Here is a 16,664-nt window from a genome sequence, read left to right on the forward strand (position 1 = left end):
GATTATTTTCAGGATTTTTAGGAAAGGTACACTTTCATCTCTGATTATAAATAAAAGTAAACTATTGATTTTATTTTCTCCTTTTTGTTTGTTATCACTGTTACATAAACATCAGTTGGTATGTGTCATTATACCTCCAAAAATTTAAAATTGAATTAAAACTTATTATTCTAATACCTTTTGTGCTAGAAACTATTGTAGAAATGATATAACATAATATTGATTTTATAAATAAAAATTAAAATCTGTCTTAACTTTCCTTTTTCTAGTGTATGCATCTTCTTTCTTCTTTCTGATGGCCAACATGGTGTCTACCAGTAAAATATGTATAATTACAAAGTAAAAAAATAATATTTCAGGCTTCTAGAGGTATTATAGTCTGAGCTATTAATTTAGTAGTTGAACTACCACAGAGGGTCTTGGCAAATTAGTAGGTATCTCAGGTTAAAAGACAAATGAATCTTCTACCTAAAACTCGCTGTAAAGAGGAATTCTAAAGCTTCAAAACTATAAACAACTTGACAGTCATTCTATATGAACGTATTCTGCTTTTAGGAGTTTGAAAAAAGTAGTCTAGAAATGCTACACTTGAAGGTAGAACAATATATGTTTCCATGTATTTCCTAACTATTTAGAGCTCGAGATTTTTTTTTTTAGTTTCCAAATATGTTTGTTTTGTTGCTGATACTAACTTTATGTGATAGTATGTCTGTATGAAAGCTATGGAAATATTATTCTGTGTCAATAATTTAGGGATAGTAGGTAGGGTGACCTAAAGGATTATTCAGTGGCAACACACTGGTAGGATATTAATGATCATATGGAATTTATGTCTTATTTAATGGTGTTAAAATGTTCAGTGAGGTGATAAAAATGACACCAAAGTAAAATAACAAAGAGAAGTATTTTAATAAGTATAAATTAAGTAAAATTGCTTGAATATATAAAAGTAACTTTTTGATCAATAATAATAAGTTTACTCATTTCTTTCATATTTTTTAACTTTTTTTTCATTGTGTATATCGTTGAATATACTTACAGACAGAAGGTTCAAAATTGTATATTTAAAAGGTTTTAGGCTAATAAAAAATACAAAGTTTAAAACAAAAGGTTTTTTTTTATTAAAATAGTATTTTAGAAGTCTAAATATTGATACAAATATAAAACCCAAATTACACTTTTTTGTTGACTTGAATATTTATTTAGACAGTTTGTACCAAGTTTTATGGAACTTTATTTAGTATTTTTATTTTGTGACTCTACCAGTGTTGAAAGTCAGTCAGGTGCAGCATTCTTGTAAGTGATGATTCTATGCTAACTCGTTTTAGTAAGTCTGTTGATAAAGCATGCTAAAATTTTTACTTTTTTCAGGTTGTTTAGTTGAAGAGCTAATAATTTTATTAGATTTTGTGCTTAAAATCCATCAAAATAGCTTGATTTTTTTTAAAATTATTTTTTAGTTTCTTAGAGGAATTTTAAAAAGAAGGACTGGAGAAAAATGTTTTTCTTTTGAAGCCAGGTTGGATAACCTGTTGAGCTGTTTTCAGCTACATGTAGTTGACTATTTTAGTAAATACTTACAAGAGGTTCTGATATCTGCTAGCTAATATTGCTTTATTATTGTAATTGTTTTCAGCCCTTTGGCATGCATTTTTATTTATTTTTTTAGCTGGTGAAATAAAATTAGCCATTATGCTTTTAATTTTACCAATTAGCTGTTCTGTAGATACAATGGTTCCAACATCAAATGTTTGACTAATAAAATACATTCTTTGAAAACTATGAAATTAGCCTAAATATATTAACAATTGGTTTACATTGTGTTTTGTTTTTACTTTTATTATAAACTAGATTTTTATTTTTTCAACAATTTTTTTTTGTTATTATTGTATAAAAATATGTTATGCTGATCTCATTCAACATAATAAATTTTAACCCTATAATTATGGGCTCCCCTGTTCTGTGCATGCCATGAAATTTTACTTTGTTACATTCAAAACTAAATTAAGCAATTTTACGATTAATGTATGTCAATGAAATTAGCATTAAAATATATATTATAGTTCAAAGTTTTATATTATCTAAGTTTTAATTCCTTTATTTCAAAAGAAACTTTAAAGAAAAATTCTTAAACTTTTGTTTGATGTAAAAGTTCTCAAAACTTAACTTCTGGACTTTGTAACTTGAATACTTGTTGAAGTATGCTAACCTTCCATGTATAGATAGAATATAGGTTAATTGCTCTGTTTACATATTCTTCTTTCAAGCTCCTTAGACCACATTTGGAGAAAAGAAAAGAATATTCTTGGAACTCATGACAGATGCCACACCCACTTTCTACATATAGAGTTGCAAATTATACTTAATTGAGCTAGATGTTTATAACTAATAGAAAGACCATATTTTAAAATACAATCTCCCAATAGTTATTTTGAAATTGGCATGTAGAATTCAACAGAGAACTTGTTAAACTGCTCTTGTTGCTGCTTTTGTCCTTGCTAGCACTTTAGCATTGTTTCTCCCCTATAAATATGTTAGTTAGACAATTAAATTGTATTTAGGTTTTAGTTTTTTATATTTTAGTTAATTATGCGTTATTTAGGTTTTAAAATGCATATTAGGTTCATAAATTGTATAAAATATAAGCCAAACTGCCTCTGTACATTAAGCTTAGAGTAGTAGGTGAATGTCCCAACGTTGTGACGAAAGCTAAAGTGTCTCTGCCTATGATACCCTAATATTGCCTGAGAATGCACGTGTTGCAATAAGTAGTAATGCTAAAGGACAGGAAAGGAATGTAAAACATGAAAAATATATGTGAAAAAGGTAAAATCTTACAATTAAGAATATAACCAAAAGAAGATTTTTTAAGATTATTTGACAAAAAATTAAAAGGTGTGTACATTTTTTCTATTTTTAATTTTAAAAACTTCATTGCACAATACATTGATCGTAATACTTGAAACATTCAGTCTTGAGTGCAGATAACTACAATACAAAAATAACAAATCTTTAGTTAAAATACTTAATTAAAATAGTCTCATTCTTTTAGTACAAAATACTTGTAATCTTTAACAAAATCTTACCAATTGTTGTGAAGATATGTTAAGAAAGCTCAGAGTTACTGTAAGTATTGTTGAACTGTGTATCATTCTGCATATGAGAAGTAGCCAAATGGATTTAACCCCGTTAACTTGCAAGTAGTATTTATAAAAAATTTATAATATCTTATTATTATTATATGCAATTGATTATTGTTTCCAGGATTTATTAATATATTTTTCAAAATCTTTAGATTACTATTGAATGATTTTAGATTTTTTAAATCATTTAATCTAATATCTAATGAAGAGAAAGAGAATAGTTTGTGAAAAAAATTAACATGTATGTTTCAGGTAAGAAATCTAAATTTTTATGATGATTATTATTATTTTCATGTTTCACGATTATGATATATAGTAACATAGTGAGAAATATTCTGTGATTTTGATCTCGTTCATTTAACAGAGTTCTCCAGTTAATGAACTTGACTGATGCTAGACTAGCTCATGGAGGATGTGAGAAGCTAGAACTAGCCATGCTCAGTTTCTTTGAACAGTTCAGGAAGATCTATGTAGGTGACCAGGTACAGAAAACATCTAAAGTGTATCGAAGGCTGTCTGATGTATTAGGCCTTAGTGATGAATCCATGGTGTTAAGTGTCTTCATCAGAAAAATGTAAGTATCAAAATTATCAGTAAGTAACTAAAAGAATATTATTAACTGATCTTTAATTATGCCTGTAGGCAGTTTTAGTTTCTGTCTTGTTTCATTTTTTCTAAAAGTTAGAGATTGCTCACTTGAATTATGAACTTTAAGGAAACTTATCTTAATGTATGATGGTTTGATTTTAGATGGTTTACTGTAGGTCTGAAATCCACAGTAATTTGGCTGTATGATCCCATTCTGTATTTGCATTGATTGAAAGGAATTACAGTTATCATGCAAGTTTAGTAGAATACTATATTTGTAAGTTAAAGATGTATCGTGAAGTAATTTTTAATAATAATTTCAATAATACATGCATTACTACTATTTGAAATTGATTACAAAACAAAGATAAAACCTTAATATATTATGAATGGAAATTATTACAAGTAAATGTTTTGCATGATATGTAACACAAATAGAAAAAAGTGTAAGCTACTATTTTTTTTTATGAAGTACTGACACATGATACCTTTTAACACACCACCTATTGCATCTGTAGGTCTATCATGGTTACCATCAAACATATTTGCATACTCCGCTGTTTTAAGATAGTCTTCAACTTTTGCTAATCTTATTATCATAAAAGAAACCAAATTTTTCTTCTAAAGCTAATATTTGTACCCATCTTATTGCATTGAATAGTTATCAACTGTTTTGAACCTTTATGGTCAATTTCTTTGTCTTTTGTATCTTAAATGTAATTTCCCCAAAAAGGGGCCGAAGGCTCCCTGGAGGAGTCGCCTGTTTCAACCACTTCCACCACTATACAGTAGTATGTTGTCTGTCAGTCAGTCAGTCATTCATTAGACACTAAAATGGCATCACATAAGGGATACTTAATGTTGCAATTCCGATACATTCTTATCTCACACAAAGCTACTCTCAATCTTCTTTCTGCCCCCAAACATTGCTAAAAAATGTTAACACTCAGTGCACCAGTCTATATACCTCACAAATTTCGTGCCAATTTTCAACAATAGTATTACGCCACCTATGGTGGCAAATCTAGCTCCCTCTGATGTTCCTGTTCAATCCCCACTTTCTCAATTGCCACAGCATCATTTAGATGTGTTTTTTCATGTGACTACCGTTTATGATTGTGCTTCATTCACATTTAAATTTTTTTCTTTTAACAGTTTTCTTTTACTGTGTTTGCATTCAGTTGCTTAAATTTTTCTTTTTGCATTTGTTTATTGTCACTGAATTATAAGGGAACTTAAATGCATTTGCAATTCAGTGTATCGACTATGGAAGTTCTTGTTATGTTCGACAATGCTACTGGTATGACTACTCAGGCTTTGGGTTTGACTTGCAGAGGTGGTACAAGCATTAATTAGCAGGAAGCTAGATTCATGTATTTGGCCAGTGATTTCTTCTTTTCAACCTGACAATGTTTCTGATGTGGAATACAATGAAGGAAATGACAATTTGGATTAACTTTGTTCCAGCACCTTCTTATTTTGGTCTGTCACACTCTACACCTCATCAGGAGACCTCACCTTCCACTCATTTTTTACAGCTGGTTAAACAGGTGTGTGGTATATGACATCTTTCCCTTATCTCTTATGATGCCTCCGTATCCTTATTGGGTGATATTCCTTCTACTGAATTTTTGTTTTTCCCCTTTCATCCAACATAAGGGTTTATGAACAGCAATTTTTGGAACAACTACAGTTAGGTGTTGGCATGCCCAGACCACCATGCTTTGGTGTACCATTGCTCATTAGATCCATGTTTAGATTTTCAGCAACTGGATCCTCTCCTTCCTCTTTGGGGTTTGAATCCTGAGGCTAATGTTGATTTTAATCAGGCACAATTCTTTAGGATTTGCTTTTCTCTCTGCTTTATACTAAGACACCTGTCTTCCCTCCATTTATTGTCGGAGGCTTTTCATCACTCCCTGGATTTTTTTCTGATGAACTAAGTCCCTCCTTTGGTCCACTGTGGCTCGTTTATCAGTTTCTGTCCTTTTCCTTAATACCTGGTTATTGTGCTGTTGGGACTTGTTGAGGAGAGATATATTACTTGTGGGGTTGTTTCTCCTCCATTCATATCTGGGGGGATCTGTACTTTCTTATGCAGTACCATAATTCGGGTCTTTCAGATTCTTTGGAATCAAGGGTTTATGTGGCTTGGTAGCATTCTTCTTTGTCTTCTCTGGCCACATGATTATCTCAACTTCCTTCTTCCTACCAGGAGGTGCCTGTCCTTGTTTCCCAACCTCCTCTTTCCTCACCCAGACCCTTACCTTCCTCCCAGCATTCCCGACCCCTACCCTTTTTTTCTAGCTCCCAAGCTGAGCAATGTCAATGGCATAAGTGATTCCATGGCAGGTTCATTTCTTCAGTGTGGGTTCTACAGGTTCTGTGCGGAGATTTCTGCCTTCAGTTCTGGTCTCCATCTTCTCTTTCCCATTCCCCTATTTCCTTCCCACCTCCATGGGATCCTACATCTCTCAGTTGTCTTACTCAGGTGATCCACTACCTGTTTTGCAAAGAAGCTATCGAACAGGTATGACTCAAGCAACCAGGTTTTTTACCCTTCCCTTTGTAGTCCCCAAGAAGACATGGGATTGGAGACCTATCATTCATCTGTCCTGGTTGAATTTCTCACTGAATCCCCTCGTTTTACTATGGAGTCCTATCTTTCACTTTGGTGGGTGTTTTCCCTGGGACTCTGGATGATCAAAATTGACTTGATAGATGCATATCTTCACATCCCCATTGCTCCCGAGTCTTGTCATTCTCTTTGATTCTTCCACAAGGGTCTAGTGTTCCAGTTCCGGGCACTACCATTTTGACTAACCTCATCTCCTCATGTAGTATGAATTTTTGCCCAAATCTTCACTCATTGGGTCTTTGCCCTCATCATTACATGGATGACTGGCTTCTGCTCACTTCTTCTTGTTCATGGTCCAGGGACCACACTTGTATGCTCCAACATGAAGCAGATGGGTAGGATTCTTGATAAAATAGAAGTCCATTCTTACCCCCACTCAATACCTCATTCATTTAGGGGTTTTTCACTAATTCCCACCTTTGTTGGGCCCAGCCTTATCCTCTTCATCTTTGAGATATGGAGTGAGCAGTGCACAAGGCCCTCACCTCACATTCTTTAACAGCTTGAGAGGTTTTATCTTTTTTAGAGATGTGGGTTTCCTTGAAAGCTCTCCCACGGGTTAGGCTCATATGTGTTCCCTTCTCCTGGATCAATGAAACTTCTACTCAGATCCCTTGGACCACCCTTTTACCTTTCCTTCCCCAATCAGGGCCGACTTTGCTTGGTTGTTGTACAGAGACCAAACCATGGCAGGGGTTCCAATTCCTCCACCTCGTCCAGATTTACATCTGTTCACAATCACATCTCGAGAGAGTTGGGGTCTAGAGGTCTCTGTGCTTTCAGAACCTGGATCTCCTTTTCTAGGCCCACAGTCACCACATTATGGTCTTACCTTACCATGTTCCTTGCATCCTGTATCTGGTTGCAGATCAGTTATCTCGACCCAATAAGATTATTTTCATGGAGTGGTCCCTCGATCCACAGGTCTTTAGATGGGTGTGTTCTCAGCTTGGGACACCTCATATCAATGCCTTCAACACCCACTGTAACAACAAACTTCCTTCCTTTTGGTCTCCCATTCTAAACCTGCTAGTTCTGGGAGGTGGATACATTCAGTCAAGATTGGAGGGGTCTTCACATCTATACTTACCCTCCTAATCTCCAGAGTTCTATCCCTAATCCAAACCACTCTATGTCTATTACTCCTGATGACTCCATTTTGACTGGTGCAACCTTGGTTCCCACAGCTCTGACCTTTACTTGTGTAACCTCCCCTACCCTTACCTCTGGCTTTTGTTAGGTTCCTTGCCTCAACCCAAGGAATGACTCCACGTGTTGCGAAATATTGGGTTCAGGATGACACCGCCCTCTTCCTATGGTTGAATGCAGTAGAGGCCCCCTTCTAATAATTGCTGTTGCAGGAGGTTTTTTTATGGATTGCACCTCTCAGAACAAATTAAGCTTGTGCAAAACTTTTTTTTCACCTGTATCAGGTTCATTTCCTTCTTACAGAGTGTAGAACATACTTGTTCTAGAAATAGTGCTGTGCTCCACACGTGTGCTTCAATTTTGTCTCTGAGCACACCAGTTATTTCTAGGTGGTTGGTTTCTGCTTGGTTTCAGTGTTAGGCATATATACTGGCCTTTCCACCTTTTCATTGTGGGATTCTAGCTTTGTGTGAGAGGATGTAAGACTGTATCAGAAGTTAACATTTTCTTCAACTGAAAATGTATTTCCAATAGGTACTTACCACCCTTCCTCCTCGCTGCTGGTTTTTATTTTAGATCCTGCCAATTCTTGAAAGTGATGATGGAGCAGGAACATCAGAAGGAGCTAGCTGCTCCAAAATAGGTGGCACAAAACTATTGGTGGAGGGTGGTCATATGCTATATACATGTTCAAAAGTGGTGCAAAATTTGTGGGGTATATATAGACTGGTGCACTGAGCATTAAAATTTGTTAGCAGTCCTTAAGGGGTAGAAACAAGATCGAAATAGCTTTGTTTGAGTAGAAGTAAGTACCTATCAGAAATAGATTTTCAGTTGAAGAAAATGTTAACTTTGTACTGTCATGACGTCAATAAGATGTGCACATGCTATAGATAGCAAGAAGAATTTTGCACTCTGTAGGCTACAACACAGCATGACATATGAACTTGAAAAGTAAGAAAAAAAATATTTGTTACACTTAATTTTAGTTTTATTTACTCATAAAACAGAACACTTTCAAGGACCCTACAGAAGTACATCTAGTATTTTAGCTTTGTTTTTTTCTACTGAAGCTAGTGGGGATAGTAGTAAAAATTAAATTATCATATAGCTTTCCATATCAACAAAAAATATATCTATCATAAAGAAAAAAAAGAAAGCTACTTTCTCTGTTTGGCTTATCTGTCATCAAAACAAAAATAACACAAAAGTCTGCTTTAGCATAGGCACACGATGGTAAATGTGCACTGTCATTCCTTTATCATAGAAATATAATGCAACAACGAGCAATAAACAGAACAGTGAAGCATTTAATAAACAAACAGTAACTTAACAGTGGTTGTGTAAATGTAAACTTTTTCTGAAAATGAATTTTTTTAAATGTTAAGTAGAAATGTATTCAGTATAAATATGACTCAGCAACAGCTGGAGTAGGAATAGTTGTTCCATGCTCACACAGTGTGTTTAATCCTGGTTGGTATCCCATTTTCTGGTAGTTTGCATTATGTATATTTTTTTTTTCCCAAATTGGATTCTAATTTCTTTTATGTTAAATACATGAATTAAAAATGATACTGATAGTTTAAAAGATGGAATACAGCTGACAAGTGACTCCCAAAATTTTGTTAACATCCTATTTCTGAAATTAAGAAATAAAAGATATTCAAATACCATAGTCTATGGGCATCCTAAAATTTGGGGTATTTAACTCAAAAGTTTTCAAATACTAAAAATATTTATATTAATGAGTTAATTAGTGTGAGAAAAAATAGTAGAGGTGTCACATTCAGTAAAGTGTATGGAATCCTAAAAGAGAAATTATTCCTACCATTTCAACAGCTAATAAATAAAGCCCTTATCCTTAATAAGTGGTCCATGAGCAATAACATGTAATGTTTGGTATAGTGAATTAGTAATGCCTGAGACAACATGTGTTGAAGGGGAAATTATGTAGTGTGAACTAATTGAGCATTATTCAATGTTTAAACCATTAGCACTTTAAAGTGCTCTATATCGTGCTAGTTCAAACCATTTCAACCAGGGAAAAAAATTATTTAAAACAATTTCTAAGAAACATGTAACTCTTCATTCCTTTCAAGTAAAGTCACCAGAGGAAATGAATGTTTATAGATTGGGAGCTATTACTGTTTGGCAGGGTTCATAAACCAGTTCTTAATGGTTAAGTTACTTGGGCACTTAGATATATTTTTAAACATTTAGTTTTCATTCTCTTGCATGGTCTACCTGAAACTATTAGAATATATTCCATCAAGATTAAATATAGAATCTTAAATTTATACCAATCTCTTATTTCTTGAAGTAAGTTAATAGTTTACTATTTTTGAAACAGAGAAGTATTATCTGTTTACCCAGAAAAATACTAATGTTAAATTTTTGTCTCAGTAATTTGTTATTTATAGGATCATATGATGTTTTAGGATTTATAGTTGTTATTTTTCATTTATTGCTGAAGAATTACCAATTTGAAGTATTGGAGCACTCAAGAACAGATTATAACAAAGACCTTACAGCTGTTGAATGACCTGTCTGTAGGCTATAGTAGCGTGAGGAAACTGGTTAAACTTGAGGAAGTTCAGTTCATGTTAAGTAATCACACTGTAAGTCCTGTCTCCGTCATTTTAAAGAGAGATTCTACTGTATTTTTGGTTTGGCTGAAACTGTGACTGATAATTTACTTGCTTATTTTTATATAAAAAGAGTGCATCTTTCAAAATTACGAAGCCAAGAAACATATACTAATTATTTACAATTATCAAGCTTAAAGGAAATTTTTAAAAGAATAGTTTGAAAGTACTAGTTAGATAAGTAAAAGAGATTCAGTTTAATGTTTTTTGTTTTAAGTATATGCTTTGTATTTCCAAGGAGTTTAATATAACTATTATGAAATGTATTCAGTATTTTACAATAGAGGTGTTTCATAAGTTACCTTCTTTGTAGAGTGAACATTTTCCTTTTTTGGGAAACAATGCACAAATAGCAGACATGAGATGTCGTTCGATGTTTTACACATCTATGGGTCGCTTGCTAATGGTAGACCTTGGAGAAGACGAAGAAAAGTTTGAACATTTTATGATTCCATTGACTGGTAAGTTGGCAGGGATTTAACAGTTGGAGTCAAAATATGTGTTGCATTGTAATGTATCGCATGGATTTCAGTTTTAACAGTTAATAACATTAAAATTTCCAAACCTCAAAAGTTAGGTTTCAATTTTGTCATCCTCTTGTGGAATGAATGAAGTTTGTTTTAATGTAATAGCTGGTTTACTTTAATAATCATATTCATATTAGTATTTAATGAAAAGCTGAGATAATACACTGTAAATAGTTTATAATGTAATTGTTAGTACTCGTGTATTTGTAATTTTTTCTCTATTTTCTTTTATAGGTGCTTTTGATGCTATAGGAAATTTATTAGCAAATACAGAATCACCAGTTTTCAACACAACAGAAGCAAAAGTTGGTGTTTTTTGCTTATTATATATAAAATTTATGGTTTCAAGTATGTATAATTAAATTAATGCATTTTACTGAGTGAAGAAAACTCATTTTTTAGTTTTGTACTGAATAAATTTGGAGTTGTGGATCAATCAAAGTTCTTTTGAAGGCCTATTGAAAAATTCCACTATTTGTGTCAATTAGAAATAAATATTTAATATGATCTTGAAAATTATGTTTAAATACGATTCTAATATAAACAGGGATAGAAATAATTAAATATAATTACATTCACTCAAGGGAAAGTTATCAAGAAGGTTGCATTCCCTCATGTAAAGTTGTATTTCCTCATGGATTGTTTTTTTTTACATAATCCGTGCAATATGTTCACTTCCATTGGGCATACGAATGAACTGTGCATTCTCAGTCGGGAAAGCCAACTAAAAAGACGAAATTCCTCAAACAAAGTTAAATTCCATGGGAATGTAATATTTCAGTCCCTGGTAAATCAGTATTCCATCATTATTAAATTGTTTGCCCTGTTTTGAGAATACATTAGCTTTTTTGGTGCATTTTGCTTGTGCTACTCACCTTGGAAAGATGGTAAACCCATTTCATTTTTCCACATAATTGAAAGACCGTGTTACCTGCTGTGGCAAACTAAGGCTATTGTTGGAAATTTAGTATGTTTGGAGTTTCAGTAATTAAAGTCATTGGGCACCTGTACTCTTTCTGGATGTGTGGCATCTTTTCTTTACCAATGTTTGACAAGTTGTGTTTGGAGAGCCCATGGTGAACAATGTGCTCATTGCAGCATCAATAAACTAAGCCTGTATAAATGGAAGTTTGGTTGTTGTATGGACAGTCATCATTATGATTGGATCTTACCATGCTTCCAAAAGGTGGACTATGTTTGGTTTATTACTGAAGTCAACTTTCATGTGTACAATTGAATCAGACTTGTCCTAATGCAGGATAATGTCCAGTGTCCAGTATTATGATTATGTACAATGATTAAGAAACCACGCAACTTAAGAACTAGCCAATAGGAAGTCTTAACTCTGTGATCTTTTTGGATGCTTTGTAATCAATGCTTTAAACCTACTACATAATGCCAGAAAGCTTAATATTGCACTGAGTGAAGTATAGAACATTGTTCCCCATAACACTGTTTGCCAGTTGATTAGAATTATTCCCTATAAATTATGTTAATTCCAGTGGATTCTTACTTGTTACCTTAAGTCCAAATCCAACGATAAAATACAACACTAGTTTCACTACAAAAATTTGCAAGAAGAGGAACCTTTGCTGGTAAAATTTGAAGGGCATCCTTCTTGCTATATCTCTGTTTTATGTCCCTATACTGTTTTGTAATTACAATGCATTTAAATAAGTTTTAGGTCAATTTCAAACTTTTTAAATAAATGCAGGAGTAAAGGATATGCATGAAACTAGGAATATAATGTTTGAAGGCATTTGCAAAAATCTGGGTTATGTGAAAAAGTTGCAGCTAAAAAAGCCAATGTATTTCACATGTAACCATGTTCAGGTATTTAAACTTTTGACGTTAGTATAAAAATTGAAACCTATTGAGACAGTGTACTATAAATTTCCTTTGAAAATTAGAATAATTAATTTTGTTTTTATTGGAAACGTGACCAGAAGAAGCTAAAACATCAGTGTCTAAACAAAACATTGAAGCATTTTGTTGGGTTCAAAATATTGTGGGGATGTTTTTCTGTTTCTAGGTTGGGAGATATCAAAATTGATGGTATTGAGGAGAAAGGACAGTATTACAATATCCTGCTTCATCATGCTGTACATAGTGAATGCTGTTAATTGGTTGTTACTCTGAATTTGAGCAGGATAATGATCCAAAATGTATTTACTGCCTTCCTGAATAGTAGAGAGCTAGTTGGAAGAAAAGGACAGGATTAATGAATAAGAGCTATAAAATGGAAGGCTCAAAGCACCAGTACTAATTTTTTTTTAATTTGTAGCGGCAGTTGAAAAGTATATGTGTAATGCTATAAAAGAGAAGGCAATTCTTGAAATGTTGAACATCAGGGAATTTCTGTAAGAATTGTTTCTGGCAACAAAGAGTGGCAGGGATTATTTCATGACTGATGTGGCACAAAGCATTTGAGTGCCAAAGGTACAGTATATTTATAAGCAAGCAAAAGTACCCGTTCCCAGTGATGAGAAAAGTTAATGTTAATCTATCAATTTAAATTATTTCTGAGACTTTAAAAAGGTTAATTGTGTTGCACTCTTGATTTCCGTCAGAGTCAAATCTCTGAGCTACTTATACCTCCCACCGCAAAAAGGAATTATTGATCATTTCAGTCATGCTAAGAGTTTCTCAACAATAACATATGGTAAATCTACATTTTCAAATGTGAATGATAATGTGATTAATTCCTAACAATTTAGTGTAGAATATCCTGCTTGGAAATAAAATTTGCCATCAACATTATTCATGCCTGTTCTCCCATCATTTTAAAAGTGAATGTTGAGTTTTTCCTGTGTGTGTGTGTGTGTGCAGTTTTTGAAATGCAGTGTGGGAAGTGGCTGCTGTAAACAGGAGACAGAAGAATATTCGGACAGTCACCACATTTTGCAATATATATAAGTTGTGGTCTGGTTGTATTTGCCAAGTATTTTTTAAATGTCTAAAATGGTACAGTTGGAGGGTACATAGCCTTTTCATGCCAAAAGATATCATCTAGAAGTAGAACTTGAGCAGAAAATCTAGTTAACATACATACATACATACATACAATGATAAAAGCCAGGGTTTGATTCCTCATGGCAGATGAAGCACAGATAGCCTACTGTGTAGCTTTGCCCTAAAACAAACCCAAATCTGGGGAGGAGTTTCTCTTGCATAATGGGAAAAGAAACTGAAACTACAGAATTGGAAGAAACTGTGAGTTAAAAATCTCAAAGAACTGATAGTATCCATATCCAATTATTATTCTCATATATATTTAATAGCAAAGGTGGAACTATAAACTATTGATTGCTAGCTGGAAGTTTTGTAAATTCATGATTAATGAAAGGTTATCTTAGGACATGAAAAGTTGCTTCCCTTATATGTAATTGTAAAAAATGCCCATAAAATTGCAAGACACAAAATGTGAAACTGCAGATATGCATGTATCTCTGCATGGACCCAACAAACCTTCATGCCAAGGTTGGTGAAGATCCATTAATAGGAGGTGAGGTAGTGGTAAAAAATGCAAAACTGAAAATTTGTAGGTATCCTCCCATGAACCCAGTGAACCTCAATACCAAATTTGGTGAAGATCTATCTACAGGGGGTGAAGTAGTGGTGAAAAATGCCAATAAAAAAATACAAAACTGAAAACTTGTATATAACCCCTAATGGACCTAATGAATGTCCATACCAATTTTGGTGAAGATCCATCCACACCCTGCAAAGTAGTTAAGTGGACATACAAGAGACAGTACTATTATATTTATATAGATTCAGTTTGTGATTCAAAATAACACTTTTTTCAGCATTTTTAGAAAACTTGAGTGTTAAATCATTTTTAAATCAAACATTTGGCAAAATTTTTCTTGATCATTAAACTTATTGAACTATAATGGTGCCTCTTTCCTTTTACAGAAAGCTTTAGTTGGCTTAGCAAGGGACTTGAGAGGTTTGACATTTGCTTTCAATACCAAGACCAGTTACATGATGCTGTTTGAATGGATGTATCCTTCTGTATCATCTGGTGTTATTATGAAGTGTGAATGACATATGTTATTAATTAGTTTCAATTTTTTGACTATGCATTTTTTTTTCCAAAATGTATACTTGGTGCATCTAAATTCTATTTTCAACAATAACACAAAAACTAATTTGGCATTGTTTTTGAAAAAAAAATTCATTAGGTTTTTTTTTGTATTATTTTAAAATTTCTCAATGCTCATGGAGAAAAACTGTTTTTAGGAATACTTCCTGAGACTTAGTTTCTGTGAAAAGTACAAAGAACAAAAACATTTGAAATTCCCAATGGCTACTCATGCTTTGCAAATGTAATATTGTCTTTGTATAAACTAATGTCTACTTATTATTGCAAAGATAATATTGTCACTACATAAAGTAATGGCCACTTTAACATGCTTTGCAAAGATAATATTGTAACTACATAAAGAAATGACTACTTTAACACGCTTTGCAAAAACAATATTGTCTTTCCAAAAAAATAATGATTGTGTATGTTTTGCAAAGATAATAGTTTTTCCATAAAATAATGACTATGTATGTTTTGCAAAGATGATATTGTTTTTGATAAAATAATGACTATGTATGCTTTGCAAAGATGATATTGTCTTTTCATAAAGTAATGGTTATGTATGCTTTTGCAAAGATGATATTGTCTTTTCATAAAGTATTGGCTATGCATGCTTTGCATAGATGATATTGTTTTTTGATAAAGTAATGACTATGTGTGCTTTGCAAAGATAATATTGTTTTTCCATAAAATAATGACTGCATGTTTTGCAAAGATGATATTGTCTTTTCATAAAGTAATGGTTATGTATGCTTTTGCAAAGATAATAAATATTGTTTTTTAATAAAATAATGGCCATGTGTGCTTTGCAAATATAATATTGTCTTTCCATAAAGTTATTTTTAAATTATTTATTTAAATATGATTGAACATTTAAAATCTTAACAGTTATTGATCAGTTACCCAGCTTATACACCTGTTCTTCATCGAGCAATAGAACTTTGGTATCACGACCCTGCAGTTACCACTCCTGTCCTCAAATTGATGGCAGAATTGGTTCAGAACAGATCTCAGAGGCTTCAGTTTGATGTATCTTCTCCAAATGGTATCTTGCTTTTCAGGCAAACTAGTAAAATTATTTCCAGTTATGGTAAGTTGTATATTATAGCGTGTTGATTAATAGTAATTTAATTTTATAACGTGAGAGTTTAATATAATCAAATGTATTACTTTGTATATATTAAAGAATATGCAATTTGTTTTACCTTAAAAAAGTTAGGCCTTGATGTAATACTAATATTATCAGTTATAGTTTGACTGGAATTGAGTAAATGAATTTATTTTATAAATTTGTAACTGTTTTAGGGATATCAATTAATTAAATAATGTGTTTTAGGGATACTTGTCATCTACTAAGATTAAAGTATTGTCATTGAATACAGTGAAAAGTAGCTGTTGGACTGTTGATAGGTCATATCAAAAATAATTTGCCATTGTAATTAACCAATTGTAAATGAATAAATTTATATTATGTGATAGATAGTCATAGTTGTAATGAAAAATGATAGAGAAATCTGTTCATTGAGAAATGGTTCGGATGTTAGATTTTTCAGTTTACTGGAGTTTTCCTTCAACACATTTATGCTACTTTGAAACCCTGTTCTTTCAGTTCATTCAAAACTGGAAACAGTAATACTGGATAGTTAAATGTCTTAATTACATCTTTTGAAGTAGTTCTGGCTAAATAGGACTTAACAGCTTTGATAAGAGTACTACTGTTTGGTAAGACTATTAACAGCTTTGATAGGAGTACTACTGTTTGTCACAACTATTAGCATATTTAATAGGACTACTACTGTTTGGTAAGACTATTAACAGCTTTGATAGGAGTACTACTGTTTGTCACAACTATTAGCATATTTAATAGGACTACTACTGTTTGGT

The 16,664-nt window shown here is 32.6% G+C and overlaps 1 protein-coding gene across 2 annotated transcripts in view; it reads left to right on the top strand.

The window, feature by feature from the left end:
* LOC106465765 (exportin-7-like) overlaps positions 1-16,664 on the top strand; it is a 61,194-nt gene that overhangs the window by 27,478 nt on the left and 17,052 nt on the right. For both annotated transcript variants that reach the window (XR_002612052.1, XM_013925997.2), the window contains exons 14-19: positions 3,508-3,717; positions 9,992-10,136; positions 10,477-10,624; positions 10,925-10,995; positions 14,609-14,697; positions 15,680-15,870. Coding sequence is in view for 1 of the 2 variants with exons in the window: in XM_013925997.2 (XP_013781451.1) it covers positions 3,508-3,717; positions 9,992-10,136; positions 10,477-10,624; positions 10,925-10,995; positions 14,609-14,697; positions 15,680-15,870 (854 nt within the window). In the remaining variant the exon portion in view is untranslated. The remainder of the gene's footprint in view (positions 1-3,507; positions 3,718-9,991; positions 10,137-10,476; positions 10,625-10,924; positions 10,996-14,608; positions 14,698-15,679; positions 15,871-16,664) is intronic.

Source organism: Limulus polyphemus, unplaced genomic scaffold (genome assembly GCF_000517525.1).
Source record: "Limulus polyphemus unplaced genomic scaffold, Limulus_polyphemus-2.1.2 Scaffold2045, whole genome shotgun sequence".
NCBI classification, from domain to species: Eukaryota; Metazoa; Arthropoda; class Merostomata; order Xiphosura; family Limulidae; genus Limulus; species Limulus polyphemus.